The sequence below is a fragment of the Danio rerio genome, chromosome 12, assembly GCF_052040795.2.
Source record: "Danio rerio strain M-AB ecotype USA chromosome 12, GRCz13ab, whole genome shotgun sequence".
NCBI lineage: Eukaryota > Metazoa > Chordata > Actinopteri > Cypriniformes > Danionidae > Danio > Danio rerio.
Genome location: NC_141032.1, coordinates 546,310 through 566,943, shown reverse-complemented (window position 1 = coordinate 566,943; position 20,634 = coordinate 546,310). Strand labels below are relative to the sequence as shown.

The 20,634-nt window shown below is 38.2% G+C and overlaps 1 protein-coding gene and 1 long non-coding RNA gene across 4 annotated transcripts; one reads left to right on the top strand and one right to left on the bottom strand.

Annotated features, from left to right (window-relative positions):
* The first annotated feature begins 418 nt into the window (after positions 1 to 418).
* hs3st3l (heparan sulfate (glucosamine) 3-O-sulfotransferase 3-like) lies at positions 419 to 19,676 on the top strand. 3 transcript variants are annotated; one of them, XM_087274431.1, is made up of 3 exons: positions 419 to 998; positions 15,982 to 17,063; positions 18,827 to 19,676. In XM_087274431.1, the coding sequence occupies exons 1-2, from the start codon at positions 613 to 615 to the stop codon at positions 16,598 to 16,600; spliced, it is 1,005 nt and encodes a 334-aa protein (XP_087130557.1). In that variant the 5' UTR covers positions 419 to 612; the 3' UTR covers positions 16,601 to 17,063; positions 18,827 to 19,676.
* LOC147841238 (uncharacterized) lies at positions 6,444 to 9,055 on the bottom strand. The gene is made up of 3 exons (XR_015503762.1): positions 7,629 to 9,055; positions 6,594 to 7,573; positions 6,444 to 6,538 (listed from the first exon to the last, which is right to left on the bottom strand). It is a non-coding gene; the product is annotated as an uncharacterized LOC147841238 (long non-coding RNA).
* Positions 19,677 to 20,634: the final 958 nt, after the last annotated feature.

Sequence of the window (20,634 nt, the reverse complement as noted above, 5' to 3'; positions counted from 1 at the left end):
ATATTACTGTAATAATGAATGTAGCAATAAATATGAATGTTAAGCAGCATAGTTTTATTTTCTGTATAGTTTGTCATTTACTTTTTTTAATGTTTGTTTATTAATGGTGAACAAACATAGATTACTATTTATATTTTATTATTATAAGTGTAACAATAAAAAATGAATGTACCCCAGTATAATTCATGTACTTTAGTGTATATGGTATTTATTTATTTTAGTATTGTTTAATGAGGTGAAAAAATAGGCTACTATAGCAATAAATATGAATACACCCAGTGGTGAAACAATAAGGCATGTCATATTTCACACCTCCGGCTCATCTGGCGCATTAAAGCCGCCTTCATCCGTCATCCGCCAATCAAATCCGTCCGCGCACTTTCCTAAACGACAAGTCAAGAAAATCCTCCTGGGACACACACACACACTGACTGACACACAGATCACCACCAGCGCTCTTTTCTACACTCCACAGCAGATATGGATACTCGAGTCAGCATCTCACAATGGAAATATAGCCCACATGAAGCGGGTTTAATGCCGCAAAACAGCTCAAAGTGACGCGGATAAAGTCCTAAAGAGAATGGCCGATCACAGAGAGTCCTCAACGGGATGGCAACTCTCATCATCGCGCCTTTGGATACACATAAACTACTGATAATGTTTTCCTTCAGCATCACCTGCATCTCCATCCTCTACCTTCTGCTGGGATGCTGCGACTCCTCCGAAAACTCCCAGAAGCTCTCTTTGGGATGGTATGATAATAATAATAATAGTAGGAGTGCATTGAGAGGGCTGGAGGGGGGTGTGGATGGCAATAGTTCAGGCCGAGAGTGGATGGCTCTCCGGCGGCTTCCACACGCGCTGATCATCGGGGTGAAGAAGGGAGGCACGCGGGCGCTGCTGGAGTTTCTGCGGCTCCATCCGGACATCCGCGCGCTCGGGGCGGAACCGCACTTCTTTGACCGGCATTATTCACGCGGACTCGGATGGTACAGGTGAGATACACACTGCATATGGAAAAGTGGTTTATAATGCGTGTTTTTGGTGCTGTTGTCAATGTAAGCTGGTCATCATGCAGTGAGCGGAACTTTACTATTGGACCACACTAAAAAAATAGTTTTTATAGGATTTGTAATTTTTTTAAGGAAGCCTAAGTGGTTGCAAACAATGTATATGGGCTGAATTTAATAAACAAATTAAGTTAAACATTAATACATTTGTGCTTGTTTAAATTTCAGCCTATATAAATTGTTTGCAACCACTTAAGCTTAAAAAAGTTGGTAAATCCAATTAATCAAAATTTTCAGTGCACAAAACCAATCATGAGTGTCAATTTTGGAAATACATAATCTGAAAGCTGAATAAATTAAGCTTTGCATTAATGTACAGTTTAATAGCATTGGGCAGTATTTGGCTGATGTAAAACCCTTTTAAATCTGGAATCTGAGGGAGCAAAAAATAAAAAATCCTAAATTTTAATCGAAATATTCAGATAGTCGCCTTTAAAACTGTCCAAATTACATTCTAAGCAATGCATGTTGCTACTAAAAACATACGTTTTGATATACTGAGAGTAGGACATTTACAAAACATTGTCATGATAACCGGTAAATGACACACTTTATATCTAAATGAGTTGCTGTTGTCAGGGTTTGCCTGTCACCATGCAGTGAGCAGAACTTTAATATCATGTGACGCTGGACCACAAAACCAGTCATAAGGGTATTTTTAGGAAACATCTGACAACTAAATAAAGATGCTTTGGATTATTAATAATAATAATAATAATAATATTAATAATAAAAACATGCTTAAATGCAAACAAGTGACACTGTTCATGTGGACTCAAGGTGAGTAACACAGTGGATATGGAAATCTGGATCATAATGCATGCTTTTGGTGCTGTTGTCAATGTAAGTTAGGAGCTTTATTATTATGAGACGCTTGACCAGTCTTTAAGGGTTTTTTTTTAGACACCTTCTGAAAAGCTGATTAAATAAGCTTTGCATTAATTAAAAATCTTAAATAAAACTACATGCAATCAAGTTGCACTATATGGACTCGACTGGTGAGTTACACTTTGCATGCTTTTGATGCTGTTGTCAATGTAAGCTCTAAGACTTTTAATATAATCCATTATTGGGGAGAGTAATGTTCTGTAATAATTATTTTTTAGTTGAGGAGCTCTGCAATTAACAACACACTGTATAACCTTCATACCTTTAAAAACACATAAAATAATGTGTAAAGTTATCTTCTGAGAACCCCACAGCCCTATGTGCTTTATACAGATTAATGAAAGTTTAAAGCAATGTGTTTGCTACTTTTTGTCTTATTAGTGAAGTAAAATCACTGTGCATTGAGACTATAATCCCCTTTTCCTATTCTTCATGTGTGTAGAATGAGAATACTTCAGCATTGCAGAATAGTGTCTGTTCCTGCATTCCCTCATGCTGTGCGGGATTGAACGTGATGACGTTCATTCAGTTTGATTCATCAACTTACTTTTAAAAAGCTAATTAATTCAACTAAAACTTGCTTTACGTTTTTGAAAAAGTAACTAAAATATTATTACTTAATTAATACAGTGCCGTGGGAAGAGCGTATTGAAGAAGCAAATGAGAGGAAGCGCGCTAAGTACCAGGAATTAGTGGAGGAGTGCAGGGAGAGAGGCTGGAGAACTTACTATGAGCCCATAGAAATTGGATGCAGAGGCTTTGCAGGGCGTTCACTTTGCAAAGTCCTCAGTCGTTTGGGCATTACAGGCGTGGCGAAGAAAAGGGCCATTCGATCCGCAAGCGAAGCCGCAGAGAAGGCCACAAGGTGGCTGTGGATTAAGAGGGCAGATCCGTGGACTGCTGTTGGGACACAAGTCGGGACTTGATCAACCCCGGCTGGGTCACCTGGGTGAGAGTGTATGATGTTGAGAGACCCGAAACACTCAATGATCCCAGGATACATCACTGATGATGTGTACCAAATGCATCCATGAGATGTTTTTGCATAATTGTTATACTTAGAAAAGTCACATTAAGTCGCGTTACTTGTAATGCATCACACCCAACACTGAAAACTTGTATTAAGGGTCGTGTTGTGTGTTCAGAGATGCTCTTCTGCAGAGCTCGGTTGTATCGAGTGCTTATTTGAGTTACTGTTGCCTTTCTATCAGCTGGAACCAGTCTGGCCATTCTCCTCTGACCTCTGGCCTCATCAACAAGGCATTTGCGTCCACAGAACTGCCGCTCGCTGGATATTTCCTCTTTGTCGGAGCATTCTCTGTAAACCCTAGAGATGGTTGTGCGTGAAAATCCCAGTAGATCAGCAGTTTCTGAAATACTCAGAGCAGCCCGTCTGGCAGCAACAACCATGCCACGTTCAAAATCACTAAAATCCCCTTTCCTCCCCATTCTGATGCTCGCTCTGAACTGCAGCAGATCGTCTAGACCGTGTCTACATGCCTGAATGCAGTGAGCTGCTGCCATGTGATTGGCTGATTAGAAATGTGCATTAACAAGCAGTTGGACAGGTGTACCTAATAAAGTGGCTGGTGAGTGTATATTTTGATGCAGGAAACTATAGTTTTAAAGTTGGAGTAAATAATAAGAGTTTTCTTTTTAAATATTATTGCATTAATATTTTAAAAATGCCATATTATATTTTAACAATAATAATGAAGATGTTCACATTTCTCCTTTGACAACATCATTTATTCAAGCATTGCATGCTGGGAGCTCTAGTTCGGGGACAGCGGGACATCATAATACTTGTACAGTAATATTTAATGTGCTTCTTGCAGCCAAGAATATAATACAAAGCCACATATTTGCTTGTTTTTGTATGCATTGCAGCATTTCTCTTCAGACACATAGCACATGCACGCTTTCATAATAATACGCATCATATAGTGTCTCTTGCACAAATAAATCAGAGCTTATATGCTTCTGTGCTAAAGTGCAAATTCCACCAGTGCATCCGCCTCCCAAAAGATTGTTTCTGATGAACATAAGCGCATTATTTGACGAGGCGTGCTATCAATATAACACTAGGCCACGTCACAATATGCATAAGGGTTTGGGTGACAGAAATAATGCCATCTGGTTATTGCAATCCACTGAAGTGGCTCTGGATATAAGTTGGCAGTGTTAATCATTTCCGGAGCGGTTGCCAGATGTTTCTTAATATCGAGAACACTTATGTGTGCTGAATGTTTCTGTGTGAGAAACCGCAGAGCTGCGTTGGAAATGCGTCCACTTCATTAGAACTATACAAAATACGGTGGATGGGGAGTTTAGTCTGCTGTTGTTGAGGATCTGTAATTTCAGGAGAAACACGTCACTCCATCTACTGGGGAAATACACTTCTACTTATATTATACAGAGCAGCATGGTGGCTTAGTGGTTAGCACTGTGGCCTCACAGCAAAAAGGTTGCTGGTTCAAGTCCTGACTGGGTTTCTGTGTGGAGTTTGCATGTTCTTTCCGTGTTGGCGTGGGTTTCCTCCGGGTGCTCCGGTTTCCCCCACAGTCCAAACACATGCACTATAGGGGGATTGATCAACTACATTGGCCATAGTGTATGAGTGTGTGTGAATGAGCATGTATGGATGTTTTCCAGTGCTGGGTTGCAGCTGGAAGGGCATCCGCTGTGTAAAACATATGCTGAAATAGTTGGCGGTTCATTCCACTGTGGCAATCCCTGATTAATAAAGGGACTAAGCCTTTTTAGGACTTTTAAAAAAATGCTGGGTTGTTTTAACCCAATGTTGAGTTAAATATGGACTCTTAAAAAGTGTCAGTTAAGTTCAGATTTTAAAAAATGACTCCAGCAGTTGGGTTTGTTGACCCAAAATTAGATTAAAACAACCCAGAAATGAACACTTGGACTTTGACAAACCCAATCATTGTGCTATTATAATTCAGTTAAATGCAGTTTGTCCATAATTAACCCAAAGCTGGATTAATTCAACCTGGTGTTGGGTCAAAATGGGCAAACCCAAACATTGGATGTTTTTTTTTTTTCAAATGAATTATAATATCACTTAATTAATAATAATAAAAAAAAACAATAAATGGGTTTGTCCATATTTGACCCAACACCAGGTTGTCTTAATCCAGCTTTGAAGAAATCGATTGAAAAAATGACCCATTTTGTCCATAATTGACCCAAAGCTGGATTAAAACAGCCTGGCGATGGGTCAGAAATAGACAAACCCAATCATTGGATTTGTTTTTTCCCAAATAAATTATTATTTTGCCTCACAGTAAGACGGTCGCTGGTTTAAACCTTGGCTGAGTCAGTTTCAGTGTGGAGTTTGCATGTTCTCCCCATGTTGGTTTGGGTTTCCTACGGGTGCTCCGGTTTCCCCCACAGTCCAAACACATGCGCTACAGGGGAATTAATTGATTAATTAATCTAAATTGGTCCCTTTGTTCATCAGGGGTCACCACAGTGGAATGAATCACCAACTATTCCAGCATATGTTCTTCACAGCGGATGCCATTCCATCTGTAACCCAGTACTACTGGGAAACACCCATAGACACTCATTCACACACACTCATACACTACGGCAAATCTAGTTAATCAGCTCACCTACAGCGCATGCGTTTAACAGGAGGGCGAATTATTAACTATATTTGTATTAATTGACAGGCTCTTGCAGCATAAATCATGTTTTCCTTTGTTTAAAAAGCACGTAGCATATCCAGATCTGGCTGTTTTTATTATTTGTTCATTTAAGTTAGATCTTACACTCCACAATGAGTGTCTGTCCTTGTGAAGTAGATGCACTACTGGTATTGACAGAGCATTAATAATTAACAGCCTCAAAAAAGCTCCTCTCGGGACAAGCTGATGAATGGCTATATAGGCATGTCTGATTTTTGCATTATCGGGACAGGAATGCTCACAAACGTCTCTATGATTAGCTGCGCAATTACGATTTTGGTGTTTAAACATATGCATGTTAAAAAAGCAAACAGCCTTGCCGAAGTCACGGCTTGGCTTTGAATTGAAGGGTATGAATTTAAATGCTGTTTTAATGGCCTCTCTATGAATTGCAAATGAGATCCCGTAATGGACACCACATTATAGACGCAACATTGTTATTACTAGCGATGTTTCCGTGCAAAAGTTGCAAATTTAGTTCATGTGCTTTTAGTTTATGTTGCATTTGCATCCCATGTGTTTGAGAGGATTAAATATTTAAATTCCAATAAAAACAAACTCCGTCATGTTATTTTATGTTTTCTTGACAGATGTTTGGGAAAACTGTTATAAAAAACAGTAGTAGAGGTTAATTAAAATATTTAGTTGTGTTGCCATAGCAACAATAGAATCACCACAAAAAATTAATTACTATAGTAGTTGTGTTACCACAGCGACTGTAGAATCCCAACAGATCAGTTAGTTGTTGTGTTACCATAGCAACTGTAAAATCACCACAACAGATCAATTACTATAGTTGTTGTGTTACCATAGCAACTGTAGAATCACCACAACAGATCAGTTACTGTAGTTGTTGTGTTACCATAGCAACTGTAGAATCACCACAACAGATCAGTTACTGTAATTGTTGTGTTACCATAGCAACTCTAAAATTATAAAAATAAAAAGAATCTAAATTTATTGTATAAGACAGTTGTAGAAGTTAATATACAAAATATGTTCACTCGGGTGTTTGCAGAATTATTAAAACACCAACATTTGAGATGAGATCGGTTCACTAGTTATCCAGTCACAACATTACATGACTTCTTTGATGCACATGCTGGGGTATTTTTTACTTTTGTTTATCAGGTTAAAAGTTTATCCTACTCAGTTTTGTGTTCAAGTCTTTCATGCTCATTTTCAGAATTTATGCACATCTTAGTGTTGTTTTAAATGCAATAGTCTAGAATGTGCAAAACAATCTGAAACATACAGGGAAGGACTGATGGGAAACACACATGCTGGTTATTTTACCGGATGGCTCCGGGAGGACGCTCTTTCATTTTTAGGTTCGACTCGCCGGTCCCTCCACTGGTTCTGAATCAATATATTGATGCTTTTCAGACTTCACAATTGTAAACATATCACATTTGCCTTATCGAACTTGAACAGACCCGGATGAAAGAACACTACAGCAGTTTTAGTAAATACTATAGTGTTACTGAATCATTTTAGAGGGTGTATTCAATATTTATGATTCCTTAATGAATGTTTCATATACTGTAAAATAACTAGTCAACTGATAAACTAATCAATAATGTTTATTAAGTTTAGTTTTTACTAAACTGTCGTGTATTGTAGTTTAATATACCCTATTTGATATTGATTTGGTTATTACTATAGCAACTGTAGAAAAACCATAACAAATTAATTATTATAGTTGGTGTTACCATAGCAACTATAGAATCATTACAACATATTATTTATTTTATTTATATGCTACCATAGTAACTGTAGAATCACCACAACAGATTCTCATAGCTTTTGTGTTACCTTAGCAACTATAGAATCACCACAGCAGATTAATTACTATAGTTGTTGTGTTACCATAGCAACTGTAGAATCACCACGACAGATCAATTACTATAGTTGTTGTGTTACCATAGCAACTGTAGAATCACCACGACAGATCAATTACTATAGTTGTTGTGTTACCATAGCAACTGTAGAATCACCACAGCAGATTATTTCAAGCACATTACTATAGTATGGTTCAAAAACACTGTTAGTACTACACTGTGCGTCTGGTGCACTATCGAGGGCGATTCTCTCTCAGCAAATAGATTTCTTTAAAGCAAAGTGACAGTATTGGCGTTTGTAACATGAACTCGGAGCCTCAGCAGAATAAAACCTCTTGCTAATTGAAACCAAATCTCAAGCAGCCCGGTTTAATACAAGCGTGAAGTGAAGGTCAAGCACGGGCGCCGATCAATTGTAGAAACACTATATGGACAAAACTCCATCTATCACCTCCAGATCTCTCTGTTTTCTCTTTGTTAGAGATCTGAATTGAGATTACAAACCCTGCGTCCCCCCACACGCACACCTACAGATTTAATCTACGCTTGATAACAAGATTAATGACCGCTCCATTCCATTAGACCCGTATACATCAGCATGGACAGATTCCAGGATCTGCGTTTGGCCGGTTATCTATAGAGCCTCTGACCACATGAAGTCTCTGGCACACATCATTATGTTTGGTGGAAAATGTGACTGGGGTTAAAGATCAATTGACGGGTCTCACAATAATGTCAAGTGGTCCGTCATGCTGTGAGGTCCATCTGGTCTCAGCGAGATGACAGTCTGTCTCTCGGCTCACAGGGAAACACTGGGGGTTTATGAGGAAACACGCAAACACAAAGGAATATCAAAGAAAAACGCCTTGTATGACAACCGCATAATTTGAGCCATCTTTATTTATATCGCATAGGACATGTTCCTGAATTAACATCTATGTTGATCCTGGAACAACATTTCAATCAGCCAATCAGAACGAAGGTTTACCGTTAAGCTCAAAGTGCGCTTTAAAGGCTTAATTAGATCAACTATGTTCAATCATTCATTCATTCATTTCCTTTCGGCTTAGTCACTTTATTCATCAAGGATCGCCACAGTGGAATGAACCACCAACTATTCCAGCATATCATCACCTTGGAATTACAAGGTTCTATCTGCGTTCTGAATGATTTTGAGATGAGCTTTAAAGCTTTTGCATTCCATAGCAAACAGTACATGTGTAACATTTGTTTTTTAAAATAAAAAGTCTTAAAATTTAAACAACTTATAAAAGAACATCCAAACTTATAAAACACATGTTTTATGCAGTGGATGCCCTTCCAGCTGCAATCCATCTCTGGGAAACACCCATACACACTCATACAATACAATTTAGCCTACCCAATTCCCATATAGTGCATGTGTTTGGACTGTGGGGGAAACCAGAGCACCCGGAGTAAACCCATGTGACAGCAGGGAGAACATGCAAACTCCACACAGAAACACCAACTGACAAATTGGACAATTAATCTAATAATAATAATAATAGGTAACCTAAAAATCTCAAAAAAATATAATAATGATTCTAACAATTATTTAAAATATTTATAAATAGTTTTTAAATATTTCTAACAACAAAAACAACAATAATCTAATAACAATTCAAATTTAAAATAATATTTCTAATTAAGGGGGCTAATACTATTGACCTCAGAAATTGTTTTCAAAGATGTAAAATCTGCTTTGATTGCAGTCAAATGATAATAAACAAGGCTTTCTGCAGAAGCACAAAATATAATAGGAACTATACTGGGAAGAGTTTAAAGCTCTGTTAAACACTATTTGGAAAATATATTAAAAAAAGACAAATCACAGTAGGAACAATAGTTTTGTGAATTAAACGTGTATATAATATTGCATGAAAATGACATGGGTAATTAGGTTAATCAGGCAAGTCATTGGACGACAGTGGCTTATTCTGTAGCCAATCAAAAAAATAAACATAATTATAATAAAATTGACCGCTAAATTATTTTCGAAAATCTAAAATCTGCATGTATTTCAGTCAAACTATTAGAAATAAGACTTTCTCCAGAAGAAACAACTATAGCAGGAAATGTCCACGCTCTGCTAAACACATGTTTGGAAAATAATACAGAATCCACAGCATTACTCTGCCTAATGAAACTGTGTGTGATATTGCATGAGTGGCATGGTGTATGAGGTTAGTTTTGGCTCAGTGTGTGGTTTGGCGAAGGTATAGTGTATTTTAGGGCTTCACCATAAGGCTGGATGGTGATTGGGCTCTCATTAGGGCCCTCGGGGAGCCTCTGGATGGGGATCAGGCGTCTGCGGCCCCTGATGATGGATGTTTCTGGGAAGTGGACGAGGCACAGTTACAACTGACTGGCTCTTTAATGGCCTCTATATGCAAAGAAACGGATGATTGGGCCCAAATGGACACACACACACACACAGGCACACATGCACACACACACACACAACATACTGTATGAAAACTATACACACACAAAGACGCGCGTGCCCACACACACACACACACCAAAACATGCATGCAAACAAAAACACACACAAACACACAACACACATACAAAAAAAACACACAACACACATACAAAACAAACGCACAACCCCCCAAACAAACACAAATGCACATACAAACACACACACAAAACACATATACACAAATGCACACACAAAACACGCACACACTAAAACATACATGCAAACACACACACACAAACACACACACACACACACACACACACACCAAAACATGCATGCAAACTAAAAACACACACAAACGCAACAGGCATACAAAACACACACACACACACACACAAACAAAACAAATGCAAAGCACGCACACAAACACACAACACAAACTCAAAAACACACAACACAAACGCAAAAACACACGACACTCATACAAAACAAAAACACACAAACAACCCCCCCAAACAAACACAAACACACACAACCCCCTCAAACACACACAAAACATACTGTATGCAAAACACACACACACACACACATGAAAAACACACACAAAAACAAACACTAAAACACACGCACAAAACAAACACACACACACACACAAACAAACACACACATACCACAAATTCCCCAAACAAACAAACTCACACACACACAAACAACCCCCCAAACACACACACACACACACACATACACACATGAAAGCACACACAAAAACAAATGCAAAAACACAAACGATAACACCCCCTCCCCCCCAACCACTGGTCCCTTTATTAATAAGGGGGTCGCCACAGCGGAATGAACCGCCAACCTATCCAGCACATGTTGTACTTCATCATCATCATCATATTAAACAGATTCAATATATCTGAGAAAAATATATTTGACCAGTTAATTTATAAATCACCACATAAATAAATAAATAAATAAATTCATCCAACAAAAACAGCATCTTATAGGAGCAGGTTACTGTAGATCATCAGAAATAATGTTACTGCTTTAATATCTGCAATAGACCCCTGAAAACTCCATGATATTGCTGAAAACTCCATGACCGGGTGGAACACTGTTATTGGCAAGTCAGCATTTGTGAAAAATAAATAAATAAGAAACTAAATCCTTCATCATCATCATCATCATCCCATTAAACAGATTCATTGGAATGAAAGAAACCCTCATTCATAGCTGCAGTGGCTGCTGTAATTGGCTCACATCTGTTTGTGCTGCTGATGAGGCCAGAGAGCAGCTCATCTACACACTCCACCTGCCACACACACCAGCTGAGCCCACATTACCATACACACACACACACACACACACACACACACACACACACACACACACACACACACACACGATCAATAATACACACCACAGCGTTCGGTTTATTCAGTATACCTCCGAGAGCGAGGACAAATGCAGCCGCAATTAGTGGAGACTGGGACAGAACACTGAGCGCGAATCAAACAATGAAGCACAGCTCTTCTGATAATCCATTAGTTGGACGATTATTATTATTTTGATTAAATTTAGATTAAAATACATGTGTTATTTGGCGTTTTGCTAATTATAACTATATAAACTTGTAAATTAGGGTATTATTTATAAATAAAAGTATACTTAAAAACATACAAGAGCCACGTGTCGAGTTTATTGAGCTTTAATTTTCACATTTTACTAAGTAATGAACTTAAATGAAAAAAAAAAACAACGTAAAACTTAGCCAACTATCCAAAATATACATGAACAAAAAGCCAAAATAAGAGTTGTACTGCCATTATATTCACATTATTAAATTAGGATATGACTTTTTATTCTCTAAGTGTGAAGCATTCTCTAAACTAAGCATGGGATGATAACCGTATTTGTTTTTTAGTTTTTTAGGACTGCAGTATCTCCAGCAGAAAAGATCTCCAAAGATGCCATTGTAAATTGTGAAAAAAATCAGTGTTTTTGAGACAAATGAAGACAGCAGAAGTCAATAATTCAATTTAATTAAATAGCCTGACATGTTCACTGCTCCAAAATAATTTGAATGTTTCCCAAATTTAAATATATTGTGTTCAAAAGGGGAAAAGGTTTTGTTTTTTACCCAGACATTTTAAAGGAATACATGTTAGAGCAGTAATTTCAATACCGTGATACTTATATCCAACGTTATCATACCGTCAGAATCTTATCCCAGCCCATGCCTACTCTAAACATGCAAGCATGTGACCTAAAGATACTGTGGAACGGTACTGTAAAATGAGCAGCCTGCAGGAACAACCCTAGGCATAGGACGATAACCGTTTTCAAAGTATACCGTGGTTTGGAAAAGTCAGGGTTTTAAAATCGGCAACATTTTCTGCTATACCGTTCCTAAGGAACGTGCACAATTTTTTATTTACGTTTTTTTTTCTTAGGACAGCAGAATCTCCAGCAGAAAAGATCTCCAAAAATGCAGTTTTAAATGGTAAAGAAATCTGTGCTTCTGAAGACAGCGGAAGTCAATGATTTATTTGAAATATTGGGGCTGATGTGTTTACTGCTCTGAAATATTAAAAATGTTTCTTAAAATGAAATATTTTGTGTTCAAAAGGGAAAAAAAGTTGTTGTTTTTTTACCCAGACATTTAAAAAGGACAAATTTCAGAGCAGTAATCACAATGCCGTGCATGATATTTTTATCCAAGGTTATCATACCGTCAGAATCTTATACCGGCCTATGATTATACAGGCTATGCTGAAGAATGACTAATTATGTAGAATAAATGAATATGTAAAGCACTAATTATATAAGTTAAACATTCATATGATGCTATATGCATATTCAGGAGTGTAACATATTAAGTTAATGTACCGTCATGACAATGTGTAAACACTTAAGTTGCATCTATGAAGTGGCATCTCGAGTGTGAAACTAGCGGCTGAGCTAGCAGGCTGAGAGCTAAAAATAACAGGATCAACTCAAATTAAAAAATTATCCAAGGATGGTCAGAATTTAAAACAGGACACTTAGAGGTGTGTCAAAGAATATGTCTGAAATTGTGACGGACACAGACACTTCAGGAATTGTCCGAAGGAGACTTTAAGATTGCTCTGAGGTCTGCTCTGCACTTTCTCTGCTTCATTTTGCGTTAATAAAATCTATTTTTTGGTTTTCAAAACCTCCCGTCTGATTTGCCGCAGATTTATGAAAAGGTCAGTTAAGATATTAAGCAGTAGAATTTGTTTAAATATCAAAAGTATAAATAAACAACATATAACAACATATAACAAAGACAAAAGAACAGGTAAACTTTCACTGCTCTGTGCAAATGTAAAGTTATTAGCATTCGCTAAAAACCACAACATTCACTAATTGAGTAATGTTTTACTGCAAAGTTATTTATCTGAGCCAAATATTGTCAAAAAGAAAAGAAAAAACTGATTATTTCTCTAACCCCATATCAGTTTATTTAGCTTGTTTTAAAGAAAAACTCACTTAATTTTGACTCCTTATTTCTGGAAACAAGAAAATATATTTTATCTATTTAACAATTTTAAGATATTTGGACTAAAAACAAGACAAAAACCCATTTTTGGCAAAGCACAATTAGAATTTTTGTGTGAACTGTCCCTTTAAGAGTCATTCATTTTCTTTTCAGCTTAGTCCCTTTATTAATCCGGGGTCGCCACAGCGGAATGAACCGCCATCTTATCTAGCACGTTTTTACACAACGGATGCCCTTCCAGCCGCAACCAATCTCTGGGAAACACCCACACACACTCATTCACACTCATACACTACGGACAATTTAGCCTACCCAATCCCCCTATAGCGCATGTGTTTGGACTGTGGGGGAAACCGGAGCACCCGGAGTAAACCCACGCCAACACAGGGAGAACATGCAAACTCCACACAGAAACACCAACTGACCCAAGCCAAGGCTCAAACAAGCGACCTTCTTGCTGTGAGATGACAGCACTACCTACTGCACCACTGCGTGGCCCCTTTAAGAGTCATTTCAATTGAATACCACAATAAACAGATTCATCACAACCATGAAAACCTTCTCACATCCACCACAAAGCTGTAGCTAATACAGAAGACATGATGCACTGTCCAACAGTCAGAAACCCTTGTGTTCGCCGGAGGACAGATATGAGCGGTCACCACACTTGCAGCCGGTGAATAATTAATGACAGGATCTAATAGACTCGCTGGCCCCATCATCGGCATTGGTAAACAGGGAAGTCTTTAGGCTAAGTGCTCTTTGTGATGGAGTCACTGATAATGCAGGTCTGAGTCCGTCTCCTACAGAGGACACAACTGTCCTCAGTGACAGAGGACGAGGCATGGGATGATAACCAGTTACAAGGTTTACCACGGTTTGGAAAAGTCAAGGTTGTATAAAGGCAAACATTTTCTTTAATGCAGTTCCTTTGGTAATATATAATTTTTTATTTACAAATATTTAATATAGTTTTTTAGGACAACAGCATCACCAGCATCCAAACATGTTGTAGAGTTGAAGAGTGCAGTGGCTTTACTTAAGAAAGATCTCCAAAGATGCACAGAAATCTGTGTGTTTGAGACGAATGAAGACAGCAGAAGTCAGTGATTTACTTTAATTATTTAGCCTGACATGTTTACTGCTCCAAAATAATACAAATGTTTCTTAAAATAAGATGTATTGTGTTCAATGGGGGAAAATATTTTTTTTTTTAACCCACACATTTAAAAAGATCATTGTAGGTGTGTATAATTATTAGAAATAAAATGAGAAATAAATAAATCATGCGCAAATAGACGCGTGAACATTGTGACTTTACTGGCTTTATTTGCACGTTAAATTCGATTCATTCAGACGTCAAATTGACTTCGCAATAGACATGGATTCGTGTGATGGGCAGGGCTGCCTGGTGACTCTAGCTTCATTGCTAAATGGCTAACATGGATTTCATTGATATAGTAGCTGTGCTTGATGTGATTTTGGAAGGCTGAAAAAGCGTAGATTTGGCCTTTCAGAGGTGCACCCAGCTCTGTGAGTTCATCAACTCCTCTAGAAACTGTATACCTGGATGATGGAGGCTTACAGCAGGGCTTCAGACTGAGTCGAGCCCAGTTTGATGAGCTGTTGTCCGGTGTCGGCAAGAGGGTTTCCCCTCGGGACACCAACAACAGGAACTACGTCATAATCACGGCCCTACAAGGGCAAGCTGATTGGTTAACGCGGCACGAATGTCCGCTGAACTTCAAATTTTCCAACTCAAATAATTCACACATTAAGCGCGTCAAATGCTCAACTCGCACCACTTAATTCATGCGAATGGCGTCATTCGCGCAGCCTCATTCCTGTGAATCACACTGCAGGATGTCTATTTGCATCTTTGATTGACTTAACATGTAAATCACTCACGCTTGACGCTTCATCCACATCTGGTCTGATCGTAGCATAACAGAATAGATTTATGGTTTTCATGCATTTGTCACTCTAGTCCAGGGGTCACCGATCTCCTGGAGGTCCGGTGCCCTGCAGGGTTTAGCTCCAACTTGCCTCAACACACCTGCCTGGGTGTTTCAGGTATACCCAACACAATCTCACGGCAATTCGTAACTTTTTCATTTAGTGGCTAATTCATATGAATTCGTACGATCTAATTCATACAATTTAGTACGATTTGCTTATCCCCCAATGACGGTTGGGGTTAGGGGTGGGGTCAGGTGCCACGCCTCCTTTTTAAAATCGTACCATTTCGTACGACTGAACTTGTACGAATTCGTACGAATTAGCCACTAAACTGGCAAAACGTAAAATACTTACGTTTTCTTGTGAGATCAGACTGGTATACCTAGTAAGAGCTTGATTAGCTTGTTCAGGTGTGTTTGATTAGGGTTGGAGCTAAAATCTGCAGGACACCGGCCCTCCAGGCACAAGACCTCTGCTTTAGCCCTTTATTTTGCAAACTGAAATATAACCACCCTAAATATCCCTGCTCTTCTTCTTCTAGGAGTATGATGCCTAAAGCCCTCAACGGTCAAATTGTGATGGAGAAAACGCCCAGATACTTTGTGACTCCAGAAACTCCAGGCCGCATCCACGCCATGTCGAAGAATATCAAGCTGATCGTGGTGGTGCGAAACCCGATCACCCGCGCCATTTCCGACTACACCCAGATCATCTCCAAAACACCTGACATCCCTAGTTTTGAGAGCTTAACGTTCAAGAACCGGTCCACGGGACAGATAGATGCTCTCTGGAGCCCGCTGTACATCGGTCTGTATGCTAAACACCTGGAGCGATGGCTGGCTTATTTCCCGCTCTCTCAAATCCATTTCGTACATGGAGAGAGACTAATAAGCGACCCGGCGGGAGAGTTGGGCCGTGTGCAGGACTTTCTCGGCCTCGAGAGGATTATTACAGATAAACACTTCTACTTCAACAAGACCAAGGGTTTCCCTTGCCTTAAGAAGCCGGAAGGAAGCAGCAAACCTCACTGTCTGGGCAAAACCAAAGGCAGAACGCATGCGAGAATCGACCCTGATGTCATCCAGAAACTGAGAGAATTCTACCAGCCACACAACCTCAGGTTCTACCGAATGGCAGGGATGGACTTCGGGTGGCAATGAGTGTTTTTATGGTGGACACTTTTTGTGGTTATTAGGTCAATGTTGGCAGATTTCTTGAACATGAAGCTTTAGGTTGAACTGAGTCGCAGGAGAAATGTGATGGAAGTGAAAAACGATATCTTTGGTTTGTCGATGGCTCCTCGGCTGTTCAAATCAATGTGTCTGCTGGATAGAGACAGGCCTGAGCACTTCGAGACAAGAGTAGTTTGAGAGGTTAAAGAGGTCATGAAACCAAAATGTCATTGATCTTTTGATATATAAAGAGGTCAGAGTACTATAAAACCATCCTAAATGTCTCAGATCAATTGGTATTTGTTTGCTTACACTAGCCGTCAAATGTTTGGGGTTAGTGTGATGTTTAAATGTCTTAAAATCAGCTTCTCCTGCTCACCAAGGCGGCATTTATTTCATCAAAAGAACAGTACACATTTGTGAGATGTTATTAATCAATAACTGTTGAAAAGTAGTTTATAATTTAATTTAATAATTAATTCCAGTGATTTAAAGATGATTTTTCAGCTTCATTACTCCAGTCTTCAGTCACACGATCCTTCAGAAATCACTCTAATATTAATTAATATTGTTATTATTATTATTAATATTCATTCATTTTCTTTTCGGCTTAGTCCCATTATTCACCCATGCCAACACAGGGAGAACATGCAAACTCCACACAGAAACACCAACTGACCCTGCCGGGACTCAAACCAGAGACCTTCTTACTGTGAGGCGATATTATAATTCATTTGGAAAAAAAAAATCCAATGATTGGGTTTGTCTATTTCTGACCCATCGCCAGGCTGTTTTAATCCAGTTTTGGGTTAATTATGGACAAAATGCATTCAATTGAATTATAATAGCACAATGATTGGGTTTGTCAAAGTCCAAGTGTTCATTTCTGGGTTGTTTTAATCTAATTTTGGGTCAACAAACCCAACTGTTGGAGTCATTTATAAATCTGAACTGAACTGACATTTTTAAGAGTCCATATTTAACTCAACATTGGGTTAAAACAACCTAGCATTTTTTAAAGTCCTCAAAATTAATTCCATTATTAATATTATTATTATTAATGACAATTATAATAAAAGCAATAATGACTGGAGTAATAATTTCATTTTAAAACTACATAAAATAAGTAATAAAATAAATATTTAATAAATAAATACTTAGCTTTTTTTACATTTAATAAATGCCACATTGATGAACAGAATCATGTTATTTAAATTATTAAATAAAATTTATAATAATAATAATGAAAAAACAACAGCTGACTTCAAACTTTTGACCGGTCGTGTATATTAAAGGCAGTCACCGAAAAGGGGTGTGCAAACTTGGTCCTGGAGCGCAGTCCATCCACCTATAGTCATAAGAACTTTGGAATATCGCATTAATTATTATTAATAATTATTTATTTCTAAGCCAGCTAAACTCTAGAATAGACCAAACTTGGACACCCCTGTTCTGGAATGTTCAACTTTATGATTTAAGCTCCACCTTCTCAAAAGATTCACGCCCATTTCTACTACACTGCCTGTTTATTGTGTTAATATGCATAACTGTCAGCCAATCAGAGCAGTGGGGGTTTACTTGTGGGTCTACAATCAGCCACGCCCATTCAAACAGAGCATTCTGATAGTGTGAGGGTCAAAAACCACACATGAAATAGGTGATAGGGTATATGCAGGACTAGGGTCAGGGTCAAACGCTTCCGGTGAACTGTATGCAGTTACAAATTCAACATGTTTAAGGTCTGTTTTATTTAAAAATACACGAGCTTCACTGTCTGATCGATATATGATATAAAGTGGGTCTCAGAATGTACAAGAAGCACTGCGTTGAATTACATTGTTCTGTGTCAGGTTTTGGCGACACGGTGGTGCAGTGGGTGGCACATTCGCCTCACAGCAAGAAGGTTACAAGTTCGAGACTCAGCTAGGTCAGTTGGTGTTTCTGTGTGGAGTTTGCATGTTCTCCCCGTGTTGGCGTGGGTTTCTTCCGGGTGCTCCGGTTTCCTCCACAAGTCCAAAGACATGTGGTACAGGTGAATTGGTTACAAGTGATTTGGGTATGCTAAAAATTGACCGTAGTGTGAGTGTGTATGGGTGTTTCCCAGTGATGGGTTGCAGTTGGAAGGGCATCCACGACGTAAAACATATGCTGGATAAGTTGGTGGTTTGTTCCGCAGTGGCGATCCCAGATTAATAAAGAAACTAAGCCAAAAAGAAAAGGAACGCTTTTAAAATATGACGGCTTTTTAAAAAATAAACGGCTTTTCATCTCGTTTTACAACTAAATTAATGCGGAAGTCTATTTAACTGATTGTATTTAATGTCATTACAACACTGAGGCTGTTAAAGGAACCGTATAAAATTGAAAAAAGTCACATTAACCCTTCACTGGATGTCTATCAGTGTGGAAACAACACTAGCTGCACATTAAAAGCACCGTCATTTTGAAGGAATAGGTAATAAATAATGAACAGAGGTAGTTTGTGAGCTCTTTAAATCACTGCTTTAAGCAGCACTGTTCTGCTCTTTGCCATTTTCATGTATTTTGTATGTTGCAAATTCAAACAAAACTTTAATAATGTTTGAATAATGTTTCTATAATTCATATCAGAGTTTAATTTACACTTTAGAACAGAATTCTTTGGTCATTGTTGCAGTATTTACACTGAATTTAGACAGTATTTGTCGCACATCTGTTAGGGCTGGTCTACAATCACATTATATCCAAAGGCTCAGTTGTTCTTATTTTGATTGTCTGCTGTAATTGGTTCATATGTAGACAATATGCAGATGAGGCTTCTGAATATTCCCTCTGCACGCATGAATTTGCACTAGTCTGAAGCAAAGCAAAGCCCCCTAGAAATCAAATAAACGACTTTAAGTTCCTGTAGAGTCGCTTATGTTGTTTTACACAAGACTGCATTCTAAGATATCGATGCAAAATAGTAATATATATTTCTTCAGCATTTGTATTTATGTTTCTTTGTATGACTGTTATTGAATAAAAAAACACTCTATCATGACAATAAATTCCCTTCATGGTGCCATTTGCTAAAATTGATATCAAAACAATTACAAATTGTGAGATATTATTACTTGGGGTGACACGGTGGCCTCACAGCAAGAAGGCTGATGATTTGAGTCTCGGCTGGGTCAGTTGGTGTTTCTGTGTGGAGTTTGCATGTTCTCCCCGTGTTGGCGTGGGTTTCCTCCGGGTGCTCCGGTTTCCCCCACAGTTCAAATACATGCGCTATAGGGGAACTGATCAACTACATTGTCCGTAGTGTATGAGTGTGTGTGTATATGAATGAGTGTGTATGGGTGTTTCCCAGTACTGGGTTGCAGCTGGAAGGGCATCCACTGTGTAAAACATATGCTGGAATAGTTGGCGGTTCATTCTGCTGTGGTGACCCCTGATGAATAAAGGGATTAAGCCGAAGGACAATGAATGAATGAATGAATTATACAATTAGATTGTATTATATAATAATATACATCATAATATTCATTCATTTATTTTCTTTTCGGCTTGGTCCCTTTATTAATCCGGGGTTGCCACAGCGGAATGAACCGCCAACTTATCCAGCACGTTTTTACACAGCGGATGCCCTTCCAGCTACAACCTATCTCTGGGAAATATTTCATAATAATATAGATTTAATGATATAATATACAACATCTGTTTTCTACATGTATAAAATGTCAAATGTGAATTATTGCTAACATAAAGCTGATTTTCAGCATCATTACACCATTAAGTGTAACGTTACTGTGATATTTTTCTGGATATTACATAATACATTTTTTAACAGAACACCACTTCTTTAAGAAGACACATCTCATTGTACTTTACTGTTAACTTAATACAAAATATGACCTTAATATATCATTATTATATAATAACATCACAAACAGAGTCACATATAAAGTTTCCAGAGTTTTTCCAGTCGAAAGAGCCATCAAAGGGAGAAAAAGGTAAGATTTTGGAATGAAAAATGTGAATGAACAGCCACACTTCACATA